General features: G+C 50.1%; 1 protein-coding gene across 4 annotated transcripts in view; it reads left to right on the top strand.

The window, feature by feature from the left end:
* Positions 1–274: 274 nt before the first annotated feature.
* Positions 275–19,708, top strand: part of AFAP1L2 (actin filament associated protein 1 like 2) — a 65,004-nt gene continuing 45,570 nt past the window's right edge. For all 4 annotated transcript variants that reach the window (XM_040071221.2, XM_040071222.2, XM_040071223.2 and 1 more), the window contains exon 1: positions 275–385. In XM_040071221.2, the coding sequence (XP_039927155.1) occupies positions 370–385 (16 nt within the window). In that variant the 5' untranslated portion in view covers positions 275–369. The remainder of the gene's footprint in view (positions 386–19,708) is intronic.

Raw genomic sequence — 19,708 nt, 5'->3', positions numbered from 1 at the left:
CCATCCCAAACACGGCGCTGCCCGAGGATCCCCAGGAGCCGCTCACCCCAGCGCCCCGTGCCCTCCTCTGCTGCCCCCGGCCGCGGCCCGGCGCTTCTCCGCGGTGACGGGCGGCGGAGGGGGCGCAGGGAGGCTGTGCCCGGGGTGCAGCTCGGGGCGCAGCTCCGCGGGCAGAGCCACATCCCGCTGCAGCCCGCGGCCCCGATGGCGGGCAGCTGCGCGGCTCCGGGGCGGGGCGGGGCGGGGCGGGCGGCCCGGCCGGGGGAGCCGGCGCTGCTGGAACCAGAGCCCGCGGAGCCGAGCCCGCTGCGGGCGGCCTCGTGTCCCGGAGCCCTCGGCAGCGGCTGGGCTGCGGCCCCGCTCATCGCCATGGAGAAGTACAAAGGTGAGGGGAGGGGGGCGGCACGCGTGCCCGTGTTCCGCGGCTCGGGGACCGCCGCTCCTTGGGGTGAGCGACCCTCCGTGGGGTGAGCGACCCTCCGTGGGGTGAGCGGCGCTCCTTGGGGTGAGCGGCGCTCCTTGGGGTGAGCGACCCGCTGACACGGGTCCCCGAGGAATGCTGTCCCCACCGTGGGAAAGCGGCGGTGGGATGCGGAGGCAGCTCCCGGGGCGATGTTTCCCGGAGCGGGACCGGGATCGGCTGCGGGGAAAGGGGGTCCCTGCGGGGAAAGGGGGTCCCTGCGAGCGCAGCCCGAGCCCCGTTCCTGCGGTTGTCCCCGCTGTGGGACCGGGCTCCGCGCAGGGGAAGGCGGACGGATGGTGAGAACGGGAGCTGGCCCCCCGGGGCGATGTTCTCCACCGGTGGGGCCAGGGTCAGCTCGGGGATGGAGGGGAAGCGGTGCGGGGAGCGATGGGGAAGGTGCGGGGCAGCGCGGGCAGGTCCCACCCGGGCGTGGGGAGTCCCTGCGTACCTGCCCTGGGCACCGGGTAGGAAGGGAAAAGTGGGAGATATGGGAAAATTTCACGGTTTGCCCGATCCGGAGATCGGGACCTTTTCTTTTTTGCCGCTTAAAAGCAGCGTCTTGTTGCGTTTTCCGCAGCCGCTCGGTTGTCTGACATTGCCCGCTCCGTCTTTCCTCCTAAACCGCCCGTCTCCGTGGGCTTCCCACCCTCCCAGGATGAACAGGCACGACACTGAGTGTCCTGTTCTCTAAACGCGAATCATTTCGGTGGTTAGGGAGAGGGTAGGTGAGCAGCTCCCAGCTTTCCCCCTGGCCGGTCTCCTCCGGGCTGGCTGTCACCCACAGCCCATTTATTTTCCCTCAATCAATGGCTCTGGCGCTTCCTGTGTGATGCTGCCTGGTCAGGGACACCGGGACTGGCGCATCTCAGGTCCGTGCTGCTATGGGCGCTCATGGACGCTTTTCAAACGTGAGCTCTCCTCGCCAGCCGAGGGGGAGGCGGTGGGGTGAGGTGCCCGGGCACGGAGCACTCGGGTGTGTGCGGATGCTCTGGGATTTCTGCTCCTGCTGATGTGTAGAAACCTCCCCTGGAGGAGGCGGATCCACCACTTGTGTAGCGCAGAGTAAGTCTGCGGTAAATTTTACCTGTCGAGGGGAAATGCGACTCTCCTTGAAGTTGCTGTCCTCTTCACGGAATTGGAACATTTAAGTGGGGAGCTCGGTACTAAACAAATGTGTTTCTGCCAGACCCTGTTTGTACTCATTCATGTCAAACAGAAAGGCTTGCTTAGACCTCGGTAGATGCATTTGAACTAATAGCTCGTTTCCTAATCCTGCTTTGGTGGGGACTCTGTATGCTGAGGTATCATATTGTGTGAAGTTAACTTTTGCCAGGACTGTGTGTTGTTTTCGCTGTGCAATACTTCAGCATTCTGACAGGACTGGCACTGTGCTGCCTGTTGCATTTTGATCCTTTTCCTCCTTACAAGTGGTGCTTTACAGGCCTGATAAGCACAATAATAACACACTGCAAAAGCGATCTTAAGGGTTATATTACAAATCAAATATTGTGTCGTTGGTTTGGGTTTGAGTTTTGTTCTTTTTTTTTTTCCATCCTGGCAGGGTCTGCACAATTCCTTTCAGTTCCAGTAGCAAAGCAGTAGACTCATTAAGATTCAGCTATGTTTTGTATATTGTCTTTTTAAATATGCACACTGCTCCCTCAGAGCAGTGGGGATGTTCTGCACATGTGTGATGAATAAATTGCGAGCACAGCCGATGGCAGAGCCCTGCCAGTGCTTTTTTGTGTGTGTGCTGGGTGTGGGAGCGGGGGTGGCAGTGAGGCACGGCCAGGGGCAGCCACAGGCGATGGCACAGCTGGGTCAGTGCGTGGGAGGTGTCCCCAGCCCGGGGGGTGACTGGAGTCACCTGGAGCTGCTGAGGTGGGAGGGAAGAGCTGGGCTGGAGGACAACAAGTGGGAGCTGAGAGCCTTGAGGAGCAGGTGGAGAGGGCAGACAAGTGGGTTGTTATTAATAAGCACAGGGGTATGTGCCCATTCTGGTGGGGATAACTTGTTGATGCCTTGCTGTGGGAAGTCTCCAGCCTTGCCACTAGGCAGGCTGAGTGCTTGTGCAGGGAAATCCTGTAATGACAGAGGTGGATGGAACTCGAGGAGTGCTGTTGAGCAATGAATTGGTGTTCTGGGAAAACGAATTTGACTATGAGATCTGTCCTGCTACTTACGAAATTAGGTTTGCAAGCATCAGCAGACAGCAGCATCTCCCCTTTAAACACGGGCAGGGATGTGCAATAATCCAGACTCTAAGCTGGCACGTGCAAGTGCCTCTCCTGTTTCAGTGGCAGGTGGAGCAGCCACAGGAATCTGGTTGGGTGGAGCGTGCAGTGCCAGGTGGGGTGGGAGGCTGGGACTGGCAGGGTGGCACCGATGGAGCGGGAAGAGCTCGGGCTGTTGCACTTGTGTGGTGGGAAGCGAAGGAGAGATTGTGAAACTCTCCTGGGAATGGGTTTCCTTTCCCAGCCACTGCAAACGAGGTTTCAAGGCCAGCTGCATAGGAGGACACTGCCTCTTGACTCCTCTGAGGCTTTTGAAGCTCTGAAGGATAATCTTGATGTGCATGAGGGTTTGTTTTGGTTTTTTTTCTCTGCCTGGCCTCCCTAAAGAATGTCTGCTGTTGGTGCAGATGCTGTTTAAGAAGTCACCTTCTCCCTGTGATTAAGGAGTGTGTGTGTGAGGCATAAAGAGCAAGAGCCCAAGGGGACAGGAGGGAGCCCTGCAGTATGGCCGAGGGTGGTCACTGTACCCACCACAGCATAGTGACAAGGACAGAGCTGCTGGTCTCTTGCTCTTGCTCCTCCTCTATTTCCTGTGAGCACTCCCACCCCCTTCCCCTGTGTTTTGCCTTTGAATATGACAACTGTCCCAACTTGTGCTCCCTGTTCTAGGGGCATTATGGCTTCTTGCCTGCTCCTTACCATGCTTGTCAGACATGTCTGGCTGGTCCATGACCAACCATCTGCAGACCCTGGGAGGGGAGGAGGTGCTGAGTGCCCTGTTACTGATGAGGGATGTGTTGGTGACACCTTCATTTACCTGCCATCTCTGTCAAGTCCTCTCCTTGTCACCGCAGCCGTGGGTGATGCAGCCCTATGCTCATAGTCTAAAGTGTCAGGTGATGTGAGCCTGGAGAGTTTTGTAAGATTATTACTGTATTTTAAATGTGTTAGAGGTCTGTAATGAAAATCAGAGCAACTTCCAGCCCAGTTCTTCAAAGAGAAGTGTTTGGCATTCATGTTTTACTATCTCTGTTGAGCAAAGATTCAAGCTTCACATTCCTTGTCAGAGGGTCCTTGGAAGTGTTTGCATTGCTCCCCCAAGGAGATGAACATTATTTGCCCATGAAGGAGAGATTGTCTTCTTAACAGAAGCCAACAGGTTAGTGTTGATAAGGAGTAAAATGGTGACTTGGTAGAAAGAAGTGTTTGCTTGCTAAGTTAACACATTTTTACTGGGAGAGGAAAGGGGTGGGTCTGTTCAGGATTAGTGCACGTGTTCTTTTCCACATGTCCTTGCACATACAAAGGGATAAGATTGGGGTTAGACTGAAAAGTGGAGACATGAATGGAAGACATGAGCCGTGGTAACAATCAGAGCTGCTTTATGAACTGTTGTTGATCAGAGTTGGAAATGGACTGATTCATATGAACAAGATCTGGACTCTCTGCAGACATATGTGGTTTCTCCTCAGCTGATTGTCCACACAGCTGTTGTGTTTAACTCATTGTCTTGGTGTGGCAACTGGAGAAAGCTGGGCAATGTATTGCTTTGTGCCAAATCCAGTACAGCTTTCAGCTGCTGGGCTCAGCCTTCTTTTAAATGCAGATGAAAATTAGTGTCATGCATAACCTCATAACATACAAAGTAACTCTCACTCATGGGCTTTTGGAGAATGGAATGGACTCTGTTGGGGAATAGACAGCAGGAGTGCAGAATTTTCACTCTGCAGGACTTGAGGACATGAAACCTTTTTTTCTGTGGCTGAAACCACAGCCTGTCTCAAACATCTGCCATGCCCACCCTTCCAAGCCATCCCACCTGCGCCAGCATAGCCCTTCTGTCTCTTCCAGCGCAGCTGCAGTTCTTGTTTGAACAGGGCACGTGAGGATGCTCTGAGTTGTATTACACTCACACAAGGCTCTCCAGTGCTCTCCACACCAGGACAGGCTCACTGCTGTAGGGCTGCTGGCTTCAGCCCCATTTCATGAGCAGTGTGGAACTGCCAGGTTTGTGCTCCTTTTGCTACCCCCAAAATGATCACTGGGGCTGGCTCCATCTCTTGAGAGTAAGGGACAGGACAGCAGCACCCCTGCATCCTTGCTGCTCTGGGGTCTGTGCCCCATCCATGTCACTACCGAAATTGCCAAGAGCCCTGCTCCTAAAGCCAGGAGAGAAGCTTTTTTCCTAAATGAAGAAGAAGAAGAAAAAAGAGGATAAAAGCTAGCTCACAAGCCTTTGGGCATCTGCTTTTGGAATGCTCTAGAGAGAGCATGAGCCTTCCCTTTACCTTTGTGTGTAAGTGGGTCTTGTTCCCCTTCCTCCCCACACCTTCACCTCTCCCCGGAGCGGGCTCTGTGTGCCCGGCTGGGGACTGGAGACACTGCCTGAATGAGTTCATTGTTCCTGGGCTCTCACTGATGGCTTTCACTGAACGCCCACAGCCAGGAGCACAGGGAGTGTCTATGCAAAAATGCTTGTGCTGCTTTATGCTGGAGCATGGCTGGCTCTTCCAGCTCCCAGCAGCAACGGTGGGCTGGGGGCAAGCAGGGAACTGGGCAGCTCGTGTCATCCAGCTGTGCACCAAAGCAACGCAGGCTTTAAAATCTGAATTCTGGACACCTGCTCAGCTGCATACTTGTTCCTCAATGTTTGCATCCCACCATACAGTACATATGAAAAATTTAGTGACTTGACAGAATCCCTTAAGATTTCATGGTAAGTTCAGGACCTGAGCTCCTTCACCAGTGGCCAGTGCTGTCCTTGCAACCATCCTCCCTAGATCGAGGGAAATTAGGGATGCTGCTGTTTTGAGAAGTCTTTGTAAACTCTAATTTGCTGTACCCTCTGGAAAGACAGGATTCATGTCATGCAGGGAAGTGCATCTTCAGGCAATAGCAACCAGAGAGCCCAGAGCTGTAGGGGACATCTTGGGGAGCCAAAAATAAAAGAGGTGCACCTGTCATCAAAGGGGATGCAGAGCATGTGCACCCAGGGCATAGGTGCTCCTCTTTGAAGCTGTCTGGCTGAAGCACAGATCCAGACCCAACAAGTGAATTGGGATCCTACAGTCACACAGCCAGTTTGATGACCTGCATATTATTGTTTACTTCATCTTGGAAGTTGAGTAATTTGTGCTTTTCTTTTGGGTCAACAGACAAGACAGACTGGTCCAGTCTGTGCTGCAGCCTATCAACGCAGCTCTGTGGATCAGAGATGTGTCTCCCAGGGCCGTGCTCCAAGGAGCTGCTGGTGCAGGTGTTCATACAGTCACTTTCTGGGCTGGAGCTTCTGGGTTGGTGGTGGGTTGGGAAGAAGTGTCAGTGAACTGGCGAATTCCCTGGCAGTAGCTGAGAGAAGGCATTTCCATTGTAAGAGCTCTGCTGCCCTGTGAAGAGGAGGGGTTAAATTTGGGGACTTCTTGCTGTGTGCTACGGTGCATGGCTAAAAACCTTGTGTGAACTGGAGGAACGACTGTAGAAATTCACAAACCAAAAAATCTGTTCAGAAGTGCTCAGTAGGAAGCCACCAATCTCCTGGTACCAGACGTTCTTACTTTTTTTTTTTTAAAAAAAAAAAAACAAATAAAATTACTAAATTTGCTTGAATCCAGGGAGCTGTAGGAGGGAGAAGCCTCCAAAACAAACAGGAGTTGCTAAGGGTGGCCAGAGGAGCGGAGGCCTTGGCGAGGCTCCGCGGAGCTGGCGCCGCGCCCGCCCGCGCCCCTTGCGCGGGGCTGAGCCTTCAAACCCGGCCAGGACGGGGAACAACCAGGGCTGCGGGCACCCAGAGAGCTCTGCCTTGGGGCTGGTGGGCCAGGCTGGGAGAGCAGCCCTTGCTGGAGGAGCCGAGAGCGGGGCAGTGCCCGTCACGGGCAGGGATTGTGTCCCCGAGCAGAGGAACTGTGCTGTGTCGCGGTGCTGCGCGCGCCGGGGAAACGCGCTGGGCTGCTCTGAAGCTCAAAGGACGAGGGCCAGGAGTTAGTAAAATACATTTCCCCTCCGCCCCTCCACTGACCTCTGGCTTTCTCCACGGGCAAAATTCCATAGAAAGCAAGCCTGAGGATGGTTTGGAGCATGGCAGCATTGTCTGTGGTTGTAAACAGCTCTGTCTGGAAGTAAGTATCTCAGAATTATGGGATCAGACTGAAACTCCCACGGAACATACAGACTTGGCCGCTTGCAATTTAATAAAAGCATTTCCCCTCCTTGGGTGGACTGTGCTCTGTGTATTTTTTCTTTTTTCTTTTTTATACTTTGGATCTGCTTAGAATAGAAGTAGAGCACAAAGCTTAGAAAAAGCCTGGGAAATAGAGATTCACAAGTCTTAGCTGGCAGTTTAGCCTGTGGGCTTCTTATTTCGGAGTGCAGGAATCTCCTCCAGAGATAACCAGGAGCAGTAGCTACCCCCAGCACTGGTGTGATGCATGTGGGGGTTTTTTTACTTCCTTTTGTGTTGTAGGAGACTGAATCTTTTAAAATATATCTTCAGATTCCCGATCTTGCTAATAATTAATGAGGCTTTCCAGAGCTGGCAGTGAGTTTGGGGTATAGAGGTGGGCAGCTTAGCAGTTGGGATGCTTTTTGAAGAAGTTTGTATAACACTTTGGCAGCAGTGCTTTGAAAGAGGTGGGCCTGAGCCAGGAGATTCTTACAGTTCATGCTCAACTTGTGGCTCGAGCCCTTCTCTCTTGGACTGAGTGAGATGGGGAGCAAGTCTTGGTCTGCTGCAAGGAGGGGATCTCTGTCCTGCAGCCTGTGTGTGTTCTGAGGCAGCCAGTGTGTGTGCAGCTCCTGTGAGATAAGGTATCTGCAAAGAGATCTCTGATCCAAAGTCACTCTGCAGATGTCATCATTGCTGTTTGTCACTGCAAAGTATGACAGCTGTTGAGGCTGGGGAGAAAGAGCTGGCTTGCAGCTCTCAGTTTCTCTGAGAACCTGAGTTGCACAAGGTTACATGATGTCACAAGTGCCTTTTGCTGAAAGTCCTCCACAAGTGTGTGTGAAATTTGGGGCTTTCTTCTGCTGAGGAATGCAACCAGGCCAGCTGCAGCCCCACAGCCTTCCAGCAGCACTGTCAGTTTGTCATCCTGGAAGGAACCCACCTCTTTGTTCAGGCAGTCGCAGTGCCAAGCAGCTCCAGCTTCTGATGGTCCCACTGTGAATGAGCTGAAATCAGTGGAATGCAGAGAGACTTTTTGGTGCCTGCTGGTTACAGGTATGAGATTGCACCAGGTAGGGGGCCAACACTTGTGGTAGCAACATAATCACAAGTTTGGAAGCTGGGGCTGGCTTTAGAAGTGGAGATGTGGCCAGCCCAGGCTTGTGCAGTGGCCTGTGACAGCTGGAGGCAGTCTGCTCCATCCATCCCATCAGCAGCTTCATCCAGGCTGCTTGGCTGGGGAGCACGTCCTGTCTCCTTTGTGTAAATCCAGCATCTTCAAGGATCTTTTGTGTTCTACTGCAGTCTCTAAAAATGCCACGTAGTCTTGAATGGTGGGAACGTCTGCTCTTTTGTTGTCATGCTTTTCAGACTTCTCCACGCCTCTGGGGAATGCAGCATCAGGCAGAGAGCTGGGGTTGTAGTGTACAGTTCCACATCTGCTAAAGGAAGGATTGCCTGATCTTGGTAGCTGCTGAAATGTGATAAAGGAGAGGAGAACACTCAGACTAATAGAGCTCAGTTAGCAAAGAGGCTGAGCTGTCTTTCCCTTGCTGTGGTTACCTGGGCAGGGGAGTGGGATGAGCATTCATATCACCCAGCCACAGCCAGATTTTTGGTCCCTGTTGGGCATTCATTGCAGCTCTTGCTAAGCTGTGAGCTCTGTGTGAAGCTAGGTCCCAGTGGAGGTGCCAGGAAAAGGCAGGCAAGCCTGGCTGCTTCCAGTGCTCAGGAGCCCCCCTCCCCAAGCCTGCGGTCACAGACAGCTGGGGGCACTCTGGGCAGGCAGCTCTGGCACCGCTGATCCACTGCTGCAGGGGTCTGGAATCTGCTGGGCAGCTCTGGCACCGCTGATCCACTGCTGCAGGGGTCTGGAATCTGCTGGGCAGCTCTGGCACCGCTGATCCACTGCTGCAGGGGTCTGGAATCTGCTGGGCAGCTCTGGCACCGCTGATCCACTGCTGCAGGGGTCTGGAATCTGCTGGGCAGCACGGTGGCTACGTGCTTTTTCTCCTGGGTTTTTTTCAGTCCATGTGAGTTGTCTACCTCATCTGGGGCACGTTGCACTTGGTGCCTGGGGCTCTAGGTGTAGCCAGTGCTGGGCCTGCAGGTGCTTTTGGAGTTCAGCAACCTCACCTGTCTCGTTGGAAGATGGTCACAAGTGCCCCAGAGCTGTGCAGTCACCAGTGAAATGTGCATGTGACAGTTTTGGGTGGTTTTGGTTTTCTCCCACATCAGTATTTGTGCTCCACACTTACTTGTCTTGCTCCTCTGAGCAGTGGTGTCAGAGCTGAACGTAGTTCTTGGTGAGCCTATGCAGGGTCACAGTGACCTAAAAGCCAGTGACCTCTGGAGCAAGTCAGTCATGTCTGCAGAGCAGCTTCCTCACCCTTCACCCCCCAATTCATCCAGCAGTACCTCCCTCAGCCAGGCTGTGAGAAAGCTGTAGGGAGACATGAGCACTAAACTTCTCATGATGGTCCTAATCAAGAGTTACTGGCTTCTGTCTGTAACTTAAGTGATCATAACACTAAGGACTTAATTATATAATCAGCTTCCACTAGCAAGGGCCTGTCTTGTTTCAACAGAAGTCAGCTGCTCAACTATTTAACAAAGCAAACCTTGTAAATTATTTACTCTTGAGTTAAGCATGGTATTATTTTATATAAACAGAGGTTTTCATCACTGCTTCAACTTTATTCCATTTTCCCTCTACTAGCTGTGTTACAGGATACACACACGTATCCATGCACAGTGTCTCTCACCTTTCTCTAATGAGCAGTGCTAGCTGATGATATTATCTAGTTGCCTACATGCCACGTCAGTTTAATTTGCTGTAGAGCTTTGAAATTGTCCCTCTCATGAGATGAAGCTTCTCAAACACTAGAGTGACTTCCAGGTGTTGAAAGGAATTATTGACTTTGGTGCTGGCTGCCCTAATGCAGCTCTTTAGAGACCCTGTAACTGATTAAAACCTGTCAGAGAATTATCAATGCTCCAAGTGTGGTTTGGCTTATTTTTGGGTCTGTGTGAACTCCAAGGTCTTGGAAAATTCACCAGCAAATCAATCCCAAAGTGTATTAATTATGCCAACATATACTCCTGATTTCTGGGGTCTTGAACTGTTATTCTGTCTCTGACTGTCATCCACAGCTCTGGAGACACTGTTGATGTGGTCTGTCACCTGAGCACTTGGATCACGGTAGCTTGTCACACTCTCAACTCAGTGGGCTCTTGCTTTAATCACCTGTATATTCCAAAACACTGATTGAATCTGTTCATGTGGGTTACACTGGTCTACACTGAGCCAGTGTAAGCTGGCAGTGTGTGTAGCCAGACCTGGCAGGGATGCTTGAAGCCTGTGCCTGTTGGCATCCTGCACTAGTTAACCTCAGTGAGTGTAGTTTTCCTATCAGTTTATTCAAACAGATGCTCTCTGAGTGTAGCAGAGACCTATTTCTGGAAGTTGAAGTGGGAGTTGGCAGAGTGGGGGGAAGTGAAATGGCAATCAAAATTCCCATACTTTATCCTAAAGGCTGAATTCCCACGTCTGGCTGAGAGGAGAAACAAATGCTTTCTAGACCCAGGAGGCTCAGCATTCCCCGAAACAGAATGATTTATTTTTAATTCTGATAGTTCACTGCAGCTCTTAAACCAAAAGAGCAGTGACAGTTTTATTATACTACTTAGAAATAAAGGCAGCAAGCTCTGGGCGATGCTGAGGTTGAAAAACCTGGAATGCTGGAGGAAAGGGGGGCAGATTCATGCAGACATTTGACCCTTGCTGAGTCCAGCCCAGCCAGAGCATGGCCTGAATTGGAGGGGCGGCACCCAAAGGCAAGGTTTGGCTCTGGCTGGAGATCTGTGTTAAACAGCACAGCATTTCACATTCGTGTTTCTTTGAAATGGCTGCATCAGCCTTCCTTCAATTCTTTGCCCTAAATAATGGCATCCCCTAAGTTTATATGCTGGGTTTTCTTTTTTTTTTTTTTTTTAATTCATTTGCTGCTGATACCATTTCAGCTGTGGCCAGTCTTTTTATTTATGGGTGTTGAGCACAGAGAACAGTACTCGTGTGAGAGGGATTGAAGATCATAAATAGGGTGCCCTATTAGTGAGTGCAGGAGATAGAATGGACCATCCTTGTAGTTAACACAGGCTGCTGGCTGTCCCTTTGAAACTGGCATTGCCCCAAAACCAGGATAAGAGCCATGGCCTCTTGGGTACCACTTCCAGGTCACACATTCTTATACCTTTGTCTGCTCGGTGTCTCCATTAAAAAATGTGTAGATTTGGATGATGCTCCAGTGCTTTCTTTAAGGTATTCTTCTAACATTTAACCCTGACCAGACAATCTCACTCTGACATTCTGATTAGCTACAAAATCTTTGCAGTTTGCTTTTGTTCCCATCCTGGATCGAGGTTTTTGTTGGAAATGCTCTGTTTCCAGCATATGTTCTTGTTTTTCCTGATAAACATGCGTGTCTGTTGGCCCACATTTAGATGAGGTAGGAAGGGCCAAATTAATTCCTGGTGTCATTCCAGCATAGTCAGTGGGCTGACCACAAAGATCAGACTGGGTCTGAAATTTACACTGGATTGACTGCAAGTGTTACCAGTTTTTACTGATACATTACTTAACTGTATTTCTGGTGCAATTGATAAAGATGCCTTTGAATCTAATATAATTAAAGTTGATTTGTGATAGAAGAGGGATGTAGAGCTGACAGCTCCTTAGCCAAGCAGACATGCTCAGAATTCCAGGTGCCAATAGCACTGACGTGGCTGACCCTTGCTCCAGACCAGGGTCTGGACTGTGTTAGTTTTTGGACCATGAAAAATGAGGAGATTCTACTACACTGGAGACATGCTTTATGAAAATGCAGCCAAATCATCTGTGGACACTTCAGCAAGGACGTCTTCACCTTCTCTGATCCTCTAGGCTGAAGCCTTTCCAGCTTCTGATGGAATGGTGCTCCTGGGAATGCTTGCTTGTCCCAGATTCTGGGATGGAATTTCAAATTTTCTTTCACCCACTGATTGTACGATTGCCTTTCCTCGTTCATGCGGTTTCTTTTTGTTGGTTATTGACAAATGTGCAGGCCTGCTCTGCCATCATAGTGCCAGAAGGAAGGAAAATGTTCCCTTTTGAATATGGAAAGGGAGTTGCTGCTTAGCACAGACAGAACTGGCTTCTAGATGAAAGAGTCAAATAGCAAACTGTTTTGTTTCAGTTTGAGCAGGACAGGCTTTGATCTGGAGGAGATGACTCAGTCAGTAGCGGGGAGCAATTCTTTGTAGTGCGTTTAGAAATGAAACCTGAGGATTCAGGCTATGATGGCTTTGACACGTCAGTCACAGCATATATTATGTGAAAATGAAAACCATAAACATCTGAAATTAAGTGTGGAGGCTTTTCTGAAGGGAGATAAAAACCCCAACATTTCTGATATTGGTTGCCAAGAGTTTTCCTCAAGTCAGAAAGGACTGGGGGTGGGGTAAGATCATTCCTATTGCGATAGGAATAACGAGCAATGTGGACAAAGCAGGAAGGGGAAAGACTTCCTGCAGCGCAGCTCAAGCCAGAGGTGAGGCCAGGATGAAAATTGGGATCTCCTTGCCTCGAGTCAGGCTCCATAATCCATCTCTGCTGCCTGCTCCTCACCCTGCCTCGATGCATCATCCCCTTTGTCACCTTCCTCAGCACTCTGGATCAGAAGGCGGCCGCGGTCAGACCCCGCTCGGTCACTGGGCTGGCTCCAGTTGCACAGAGCAGGGATGGCCGGATTCCTGCTACTGAGCTGCTTTTATCTGGAGCCAGGTGACCGGCCCTGATCAATGCAGCTGTGTTTTGTGGCACTGCAGCTGGCCAAACAAGCGCAGCTGGAGCGCGGCTGGGTCTCTGCGCCTGCCGCGCACACACGCGTGGGGTGAGAGCCGTGTGGCGTGGCCGGTGTCCTGGGGATGTGCTGAAACGCATCTGCCTCCACACAACGGGCTGCTGGCAGTCCCCAGTGTGAAAGCAAAGTGTCACTGGTGCTCATTATTTCTCCAGCTTTATTCTACATCCAGCCCCTGACCTTCATTTTGTCCTGTGCTGCTGTCATGTGTAGGCTGAGAACAAACGGGTCTCTCCCTGAGGAATGTTTCTTGGTTCTTTTTGGTGGCTGCATGCAGGAGGTGATGGGGGCTTCTTTGGCACAGTTGCCTTGTGAAGTGTCCTGCTACTAAGAGTTTGTTTCTGCTGAGGCTGAAGAGTTTATTTCTCCTCAGTCTCACAATCCCACCTCCTCAGCTGCACCATCTCTGGCATTAGTTCCCCTTCTCAGCAGCAGACAGCTCTTAGCACAAGGTTATTATTCTTGTCTTGACTTGTCAGTCTGGACAGTGATGGGAGCAGGGTGCTGGGGCAGGGAGCCAGTCTGTTGGGTCGCAAAGCTCTGTCAAGTGGGCTCACTTGGGATGCTGAAGATGTGCAGGTCCTTCAGTGACACCTGGGAGCAGCACTCACCTGGTCTGTCCTATAGCCCTGGTCACAGAATTTGTTACAAAACAGGAGTCTGATGAGGTGGCCCAAGCTGTGCAGGTTTGGAGGTGACATACCTCCTTCTGGAGAGAGAAAAGGTCCTTTAGGTCATCTAATTCATCCTGTGGTCTGGAGAGTGTGCATCTCCTGGTGTTATTCACATTTAAATGCAAAATCTTCCTAGTGAGGTGAGTTGCCTCAGTTCTTTTAAGGATTATTCCATGGTCTGGAAGGTCCTGTTACTCTTATGGGTGTGATGTATAAGGGCATCAGGTTTCTCACATTGGATGCATATAATGGAAGAATCAGATCATTTCCTTGCTTGGCATGACAAACAAAAAGCCATTTTCACTGATGCCAGAGAACAGCCAGTGCTGTGATGTGAGAGCTGGAGACAGTGTGTCTGTACCAGGAGAGGTGCTGAGGATGCAGCTACCCACATTTCCTGCTGTCACCAAATCAGCTCTCCTGGCTCTGGGTCACTGCCAGCCTGCACTCAGCAGGCAGTGCCTGTCCCACTGTAATGTCATCGTGCACTTTGTCAAGCTGGTGTGAGGGTGGGAGCAGAGGTTGGGCTTGGAGAGGGGTCAGAAGCTCAAGGCTTGAAACAGAAAGTGCTGAGAGTGTGGCTGGAGGGCAGCAAGGTGCTGGCCAGGCTGAGCTTCAGGCAGGCACCAGGGACCACCCGTGACAGGAGGGCTCTGTGCTCTCTGCAGCTCCTGGGTTTGCATCCAGGGCAGCCCCATCAGCCTCTGGCAGGGTGTGCAGGTGAGGGACTGACCTCTGGCAGGTGTGGGGCAGGGCTGAAGGATTGTGCCCCTTCCTCAAGGAGGAAGGAGCAAGATCACAGGTGTTTTCATCATGGGCTGTGTGGGAGGGAGATGGCACCTGCTCTCCATCCTGCAGCAGGGAGGGCTGAGAGCTCCCAGATGTCATCATGTCCTTCTCTTCCTCTCCAGCTACCCTTTGCACATACCATTATGATGATTTGTTTTGCTGATGCATTTCCAGGAACTAACACCCATTTTCAAAGACCTGCAGAGGCAGGAGTTCCCTTCTATGAAGGAGCAGATGGTTCATTTTATATTTTAATAGTCTTACTGTGGACAGTGGTTCTCTTCAACCCAGGGATCCTCATTTTAGATTATGTCTTTCCCCTGAATCCCAGTCTTTTCAATAGAATAGTTTAAAATATGTTTTTGATGTTCCCATGTTCAAGTTTACTCCTGTCTTGAGTGCATAGAACTGCCTTTGCTATAAAAGAAGATTTTGAAAATTAATGGCTTTAGCCAGTGGTATCACACGAATGTTAAAGGAGAAGCATTTTCCTGTGAGTAGCACTGGAAATGTCTATGTTCCCCAAGAGACTGGAAATGTGGGCTCCAGTCCGCCAGGAAATGGACTGAACCACAGCTGTTGCTGGGGGTTTTTGAGTGGAGCTGCTGAGGGACCGTGATAGTTTCACAGAGATTCCTCTCTGCTGGGTGGGACACATGCAGTGAGAATTTTCATCTGCAGCCATAAAACTATAACCTTTACAATCAGCTGGGGTTTTTGCACAACATTCAGATCTCATAAAATTGATGTTTATGAATTATAAATATCAGTAAATGTACCTGAAGACTTGGGTGCTGTAATGGTTTATTAGCTACCCTCACTGTATGTCGTAACAGAATGTAACTTCACTCCAGAACTGGTGGCAATCCTTGAAGCTATAGGGGTGTCCATACTGCAGTATGGTCCTGGAGGTCTCTTAGATGGCAGGAAACTGATGTGACAAACATATCAGGAAATAAAAAAACCCCAAAGCATCTGTAGAAATTTCTGCTCGCAGCAAAGGCCATACTTTTTAAACATAGGACAAAGAGATAATAAATTATTAATTCAGCAGGGAACAAGGAAGTCATGTAGCGACTGCAAAAGATCCAAACATATGGAAAATTCAATTCTGTGGAGAATTAAGTCACTCCTACGTAATCAGGATCAATGGAAATGAGCTGATGTCAGTATTGGACTGGCTTAATGCATGGGTGGAAAATTGTGTTGTCTCAGAGAGACCTGCTAATAGGAGTGGAAGCTCCATGTGTGTCACATGTCCATTAGCTGTTGGGGTTTTTTCACCTAGGAGGAGCCTGATCCAAACCCAGCAGAAGTAAATAAGCTTTCCACTAACCTGAAACTCATTTGGGCTCTGAAGGCAGAAGATCTGTATGATATGGCAAACAGTAAGAGCCTGGGATGCACATGTACCTTATACTTGTTGTTCAGGGTGAAACTTACCCCTGTTTTCCATCTGTCTGAACCTTTTGCACCGCAGGTTACCTGTCTGTCCCTCCAGGCTGGGCCACAGTGGCCTTGCAGCCTTGGAAAGGCCCTGCCCAGGTAGTGACCCAGCTGCACTGGAAGGGGCTCCACTTGGCAGGAGGAAAGAGGGATGTCCCCTGTGCCCAGGGCAGGGGACTCCAGAAGTGTTGGGCACCAACAGCATTGCAAAACTGCCCAGAGACCCTCCTGACCTTCCTCTGGCATGACTGTGATCCCGTGAGACACAGCATGTGGTGGGGAAGAGATGCAGAGCAGAGGAAAAGCTCCTGGAGGAGGGCAGGCAGCCAGAGCACCTGGCAGGGTGCTGTGCTTGAAGATCTGTTGTGGCAGGGCTTGGCAGCAGCAGCTGAGCTTGGAGCTTGTCCCTGAAAATAAGCCATCATTAGCCTGGCAGCTGTGCAGGGAGCAGCAGGAGCTGCTCCTTGGCATGAGCATGCTCTGGTTGGTGTCACTGTCCCTGGGAAGGAGGGGCAGCAATGCGCTGTCCTGGCTGCGCTCTGGGCAGCGTGGGGGAATTGGCAGCACCCTGCCAAGGAGCCTCCCTCCTGGAAAAGCTGCCTGGCTTCAGCAGGAGCAGTCCTTCTTTGGCCACTGCCTGTTGGGCGCTTTGCTGGTCCTCAGAATCCAAACAAGCATCCTTGCTGCGGGTGAGAGAGCCAGGGGGAAGTTTGGGGGAGGTTCTGAGCGTGGTGGTTTTGTGGGGATTTTTTTAATGGTTGGTTGGTTGGGTTTTGATGGCTTTTGTGGCTTACACAGCATGTAAGGGTTTAGTGAGAAGTGCATGCTCTGGGTACCTTGGGCACTGTGGCAGTGATCAGGACACTGCGCCAGGACTTACTGAAGGTGTGTTTGAGTGATGAGCATCAGGCACATATTCACCAGAAGAGACCTTCTGCTGGGAAGCAATGGGCTTCATGAGGGACTTTTCCCCACATGAAATAGGTTTGGGACTCTGCAGTGTTACTGTGTATAAAAACATGTCTCTGAATCAACAGATTAGGGAAAAATGTCAGCTGTTGAACATTAGTGGATGGAGCTGTCACATGAACTGAGTGTGTGGGTGGTTTTGAATTAAGGGATGCCAGAGGTGGGGAGAGTAATGAGATAAAAAGTGGTGGGAAAGTCTGACCTTGACAGTTTCCAGTCCAGTGAGAGCCTGAAGGGCAGGTGGAAGCGTGTGAGGTTTCTAAGTGGGTCATCAGAGTGGAGGACCTGAGTTGATAAACACCTCCCAAGCGCTGGAAAGGGGAGCTGCAGTACCTGCTCTTCCCCAGGCAGGCACTGCTGCTGGTTGCTCTGTGCTGGCTCTGACAGCCAGACCACCCTCTGAGCTGATTCATCTGGCCAACATGATGGGGGCAAAAACACCCACAAAACAAACCCCAAATCCTTTTGTTGCTGCATATATCTTCCCCTGAATGAGAATTGAATGAATCATCAGCTCATGGGGGGCACCACTGTAAGTGCAAGGAAGGGCTGGAGCAGTGTAACCAAAGGCAGGGAGAAGGAAGGGGACAGAGTAGCACAATGGAGCACACTAGCTCTCTGGGTTCCTTGTTTGGTTATTTCCTCTGTGAAATAACATTGATGTTTACCAAAGTGAATTTATTGTAAAGATAGAGGGGACTAGGACATGAAGAGAGCGAACAGTTCCTCAGACATTTCTTTTGTGTTTCTAGAAGGCCTGTTTGTCTTAACTCAAGAAATATTCTCTGTGATATGGAATAATCCCTCCTAAAATGATGTTGGAGAGGTGAAGACACCCCTGGCTTTGTGAGCAAGGTTAAAGTGGTAGTGTCTGCTTCCCGCCCAGCAGCTTTGCAGATACATTGAAAGTGGCCATTGTCTTTCCTGAGAAACAGCTGCTCAGAAATTTGGGAGGGAAAATATTTTATTCCTCACATTTTGGTGGATTTGAGGCTCACCAGCTGGTTGAGAAGCCTGCCAAGACTCCACACTGTTGTGGAAATGTACAGTAACTGGGCATAAATAGCTCTAAGCCCTTTTTGGACTGAGGGGTGAAAATATCTTAATGCTGGGAAGCTGTTGAACATCTTTTTCAGTGTAGAAATAAATCAGAAGGGAATTGTGCTGCCTTTGCCAACAAATAAACTAATTTTGGGGAATTTGCTGTCCCTGTTTCCACAGGACCTCTTATGCTCTGCCTGTTGTTTGGAGCTGTCCAAGCCCTCCAAGGCCCTCATGATGTTAATGTCTATGTCTGAAACACAATTTTCAACCTGAAAATCTCCTTCCTAAATTACATTTTTGACTGATTGTATACATAATCTGTGTTATTTCCATCTGAGAATCAAATTCTCAGAACGTTGATGGAAGTCTCTTACTGACTTCAAGGAAACAAGGCCCTAGATCAGTCGGTCTGAGTTAAACCAGGAAGGACAAACAGAAGATCTCTGTCAAAATTACTCTGTGCTAGCAAATGCAGTTTCTGTGTTTCCCTGAGTAAAGTGTTCTGATTTGATTTTTTTCAGCTCTCTCCCTATCCCACAACATGGAGGAAAGTTTACATGAAGTGTTTTGATTTTGTTAGTTGTAAATTGAAAAGAAATATGTTTGCCCCAATCTTAAAGCCTGTTTCTGGATGGAAAACTGGATATTTCCTGGTTTAGGATGCGGTTCAGCCGTAGGGAAGGTCTTGTCCAGCTCAAATGTGTGCCTAGACTGGGATGTTATGGTCCAAGGAGTGGGCTGTGGATGGCTGGGCTAGCAGATAGGTAAAGAGCTGGCAAAATTTTGGGGCTGAAGAAGAAAAAAGGATTGTGGTTTGTGTTCTACCTGAACTCCTGCCTTCGGGGTGTGCAGAAAGGGCCCCTGCCTATGGGAATGGTTTGAGGCCATGTGAGCTGTGTTTAGCTGTTCTGTGGGTCCTGCATGCACGTCAGGACAGAAAGTCCTTTTTGTCGCCAGGAGCTGCTCGTGTGTGGCTCTCACAGTGGGATAAAGATCGTGGGGACTGTCAGTATAGCAGGAGCTCTCCAAGCTGACTTCCTTCCTCTGGTTGGATTAGGTCAGTCTGCTTGTAGCAGTCCTGTCCATCGGTGAAACTCAGATCAAGGCTTCTTTAATGTGGAGTGAATTGTTCTCTTGGGATGAAGCTCAGGCAGGAGGCCAAGAGCCCAAGACTTTTAACAAAGAAGCATCAACCTGTTTGTATGATTTTTGTATATACTATACAAATCTTCTGAACAAGATGTTCTTCTAACCCCATGAAAAGGAAGGCCAAGAGAGAAAGTCTGATGCTTTGGGAGGCATTCAGATGCTGCCAAAATGGTGTGATGTAACTTGACACGGTGCCAGTGCTCCTGCTGTACACTGAATGCAGGTGAATGCTGATTAAAATGAGCCTGCACAGTATCTATCTACTGCATCTGTTGTTTGATCCAAGGCAGCATCTAGAAATACAGGTGAGGGAACCAGATTCTGCCCGTCTGATGATATATGGGTGTTCTTATCTCTGTATTTTCGTCCTGAAACAGAAATACAAACAATGCACAGATGCACGATGTTGCTCGCTCTAAATAGCCTCAAACACGCTTTACTACTTATGTTTGGGTTTTGATGAGTAGACAGCTTGGGAAAATGTTGGCTTTATTTATTACACCTTATCATGTCACAGCATTGATGTGTGTAAAACTCCAACAACAATCTTGGTAAATGAAGAGAGAGTGGTGGGTGTTTATTGACTTTATTTCAACACTCTTGTAACATCCTCCTAGGCAAACTGGTGAAGTACAAGCCCAAGAAGTGGATGGTGAGGCGAGGCAAAAACTGGCTGAAACTGCCGTGCTCCATGGATTGTGACTGGAGACACAAAATCCAGCTGGAAGCCAGTCACTTCTCCACCTTCATTAGTGACCTGGTTGAAGGGGCAGTTTTGTAGATAACACCAAGCTGGGAGGAGTGGCTGATGCACCAGGTGGTTGTGATGGTGTTAGGAAGGGCCTCACTGGCCTGGAGGAATGAGCCAGCAGGGATCTCCT

The sequence above is a fragment of the Hirundo rustica genome, chromosome 8 (genome assembly GCF_015227805.2).
Source record: "Hirundo rustica isolate bHirRus1 chromosome 8, bHirRus1.pri.v3, whole genome shotgun sequence".
Lineage (NCBI taxonomy): Eukaryota > Metazoa > Chordata > Aves > Passeriformes > Hirundinidae > Hirundo > Hirundo rustica.
This window is presented reverse-complemented; position numbering and strand designations above follow the sequence as displayed.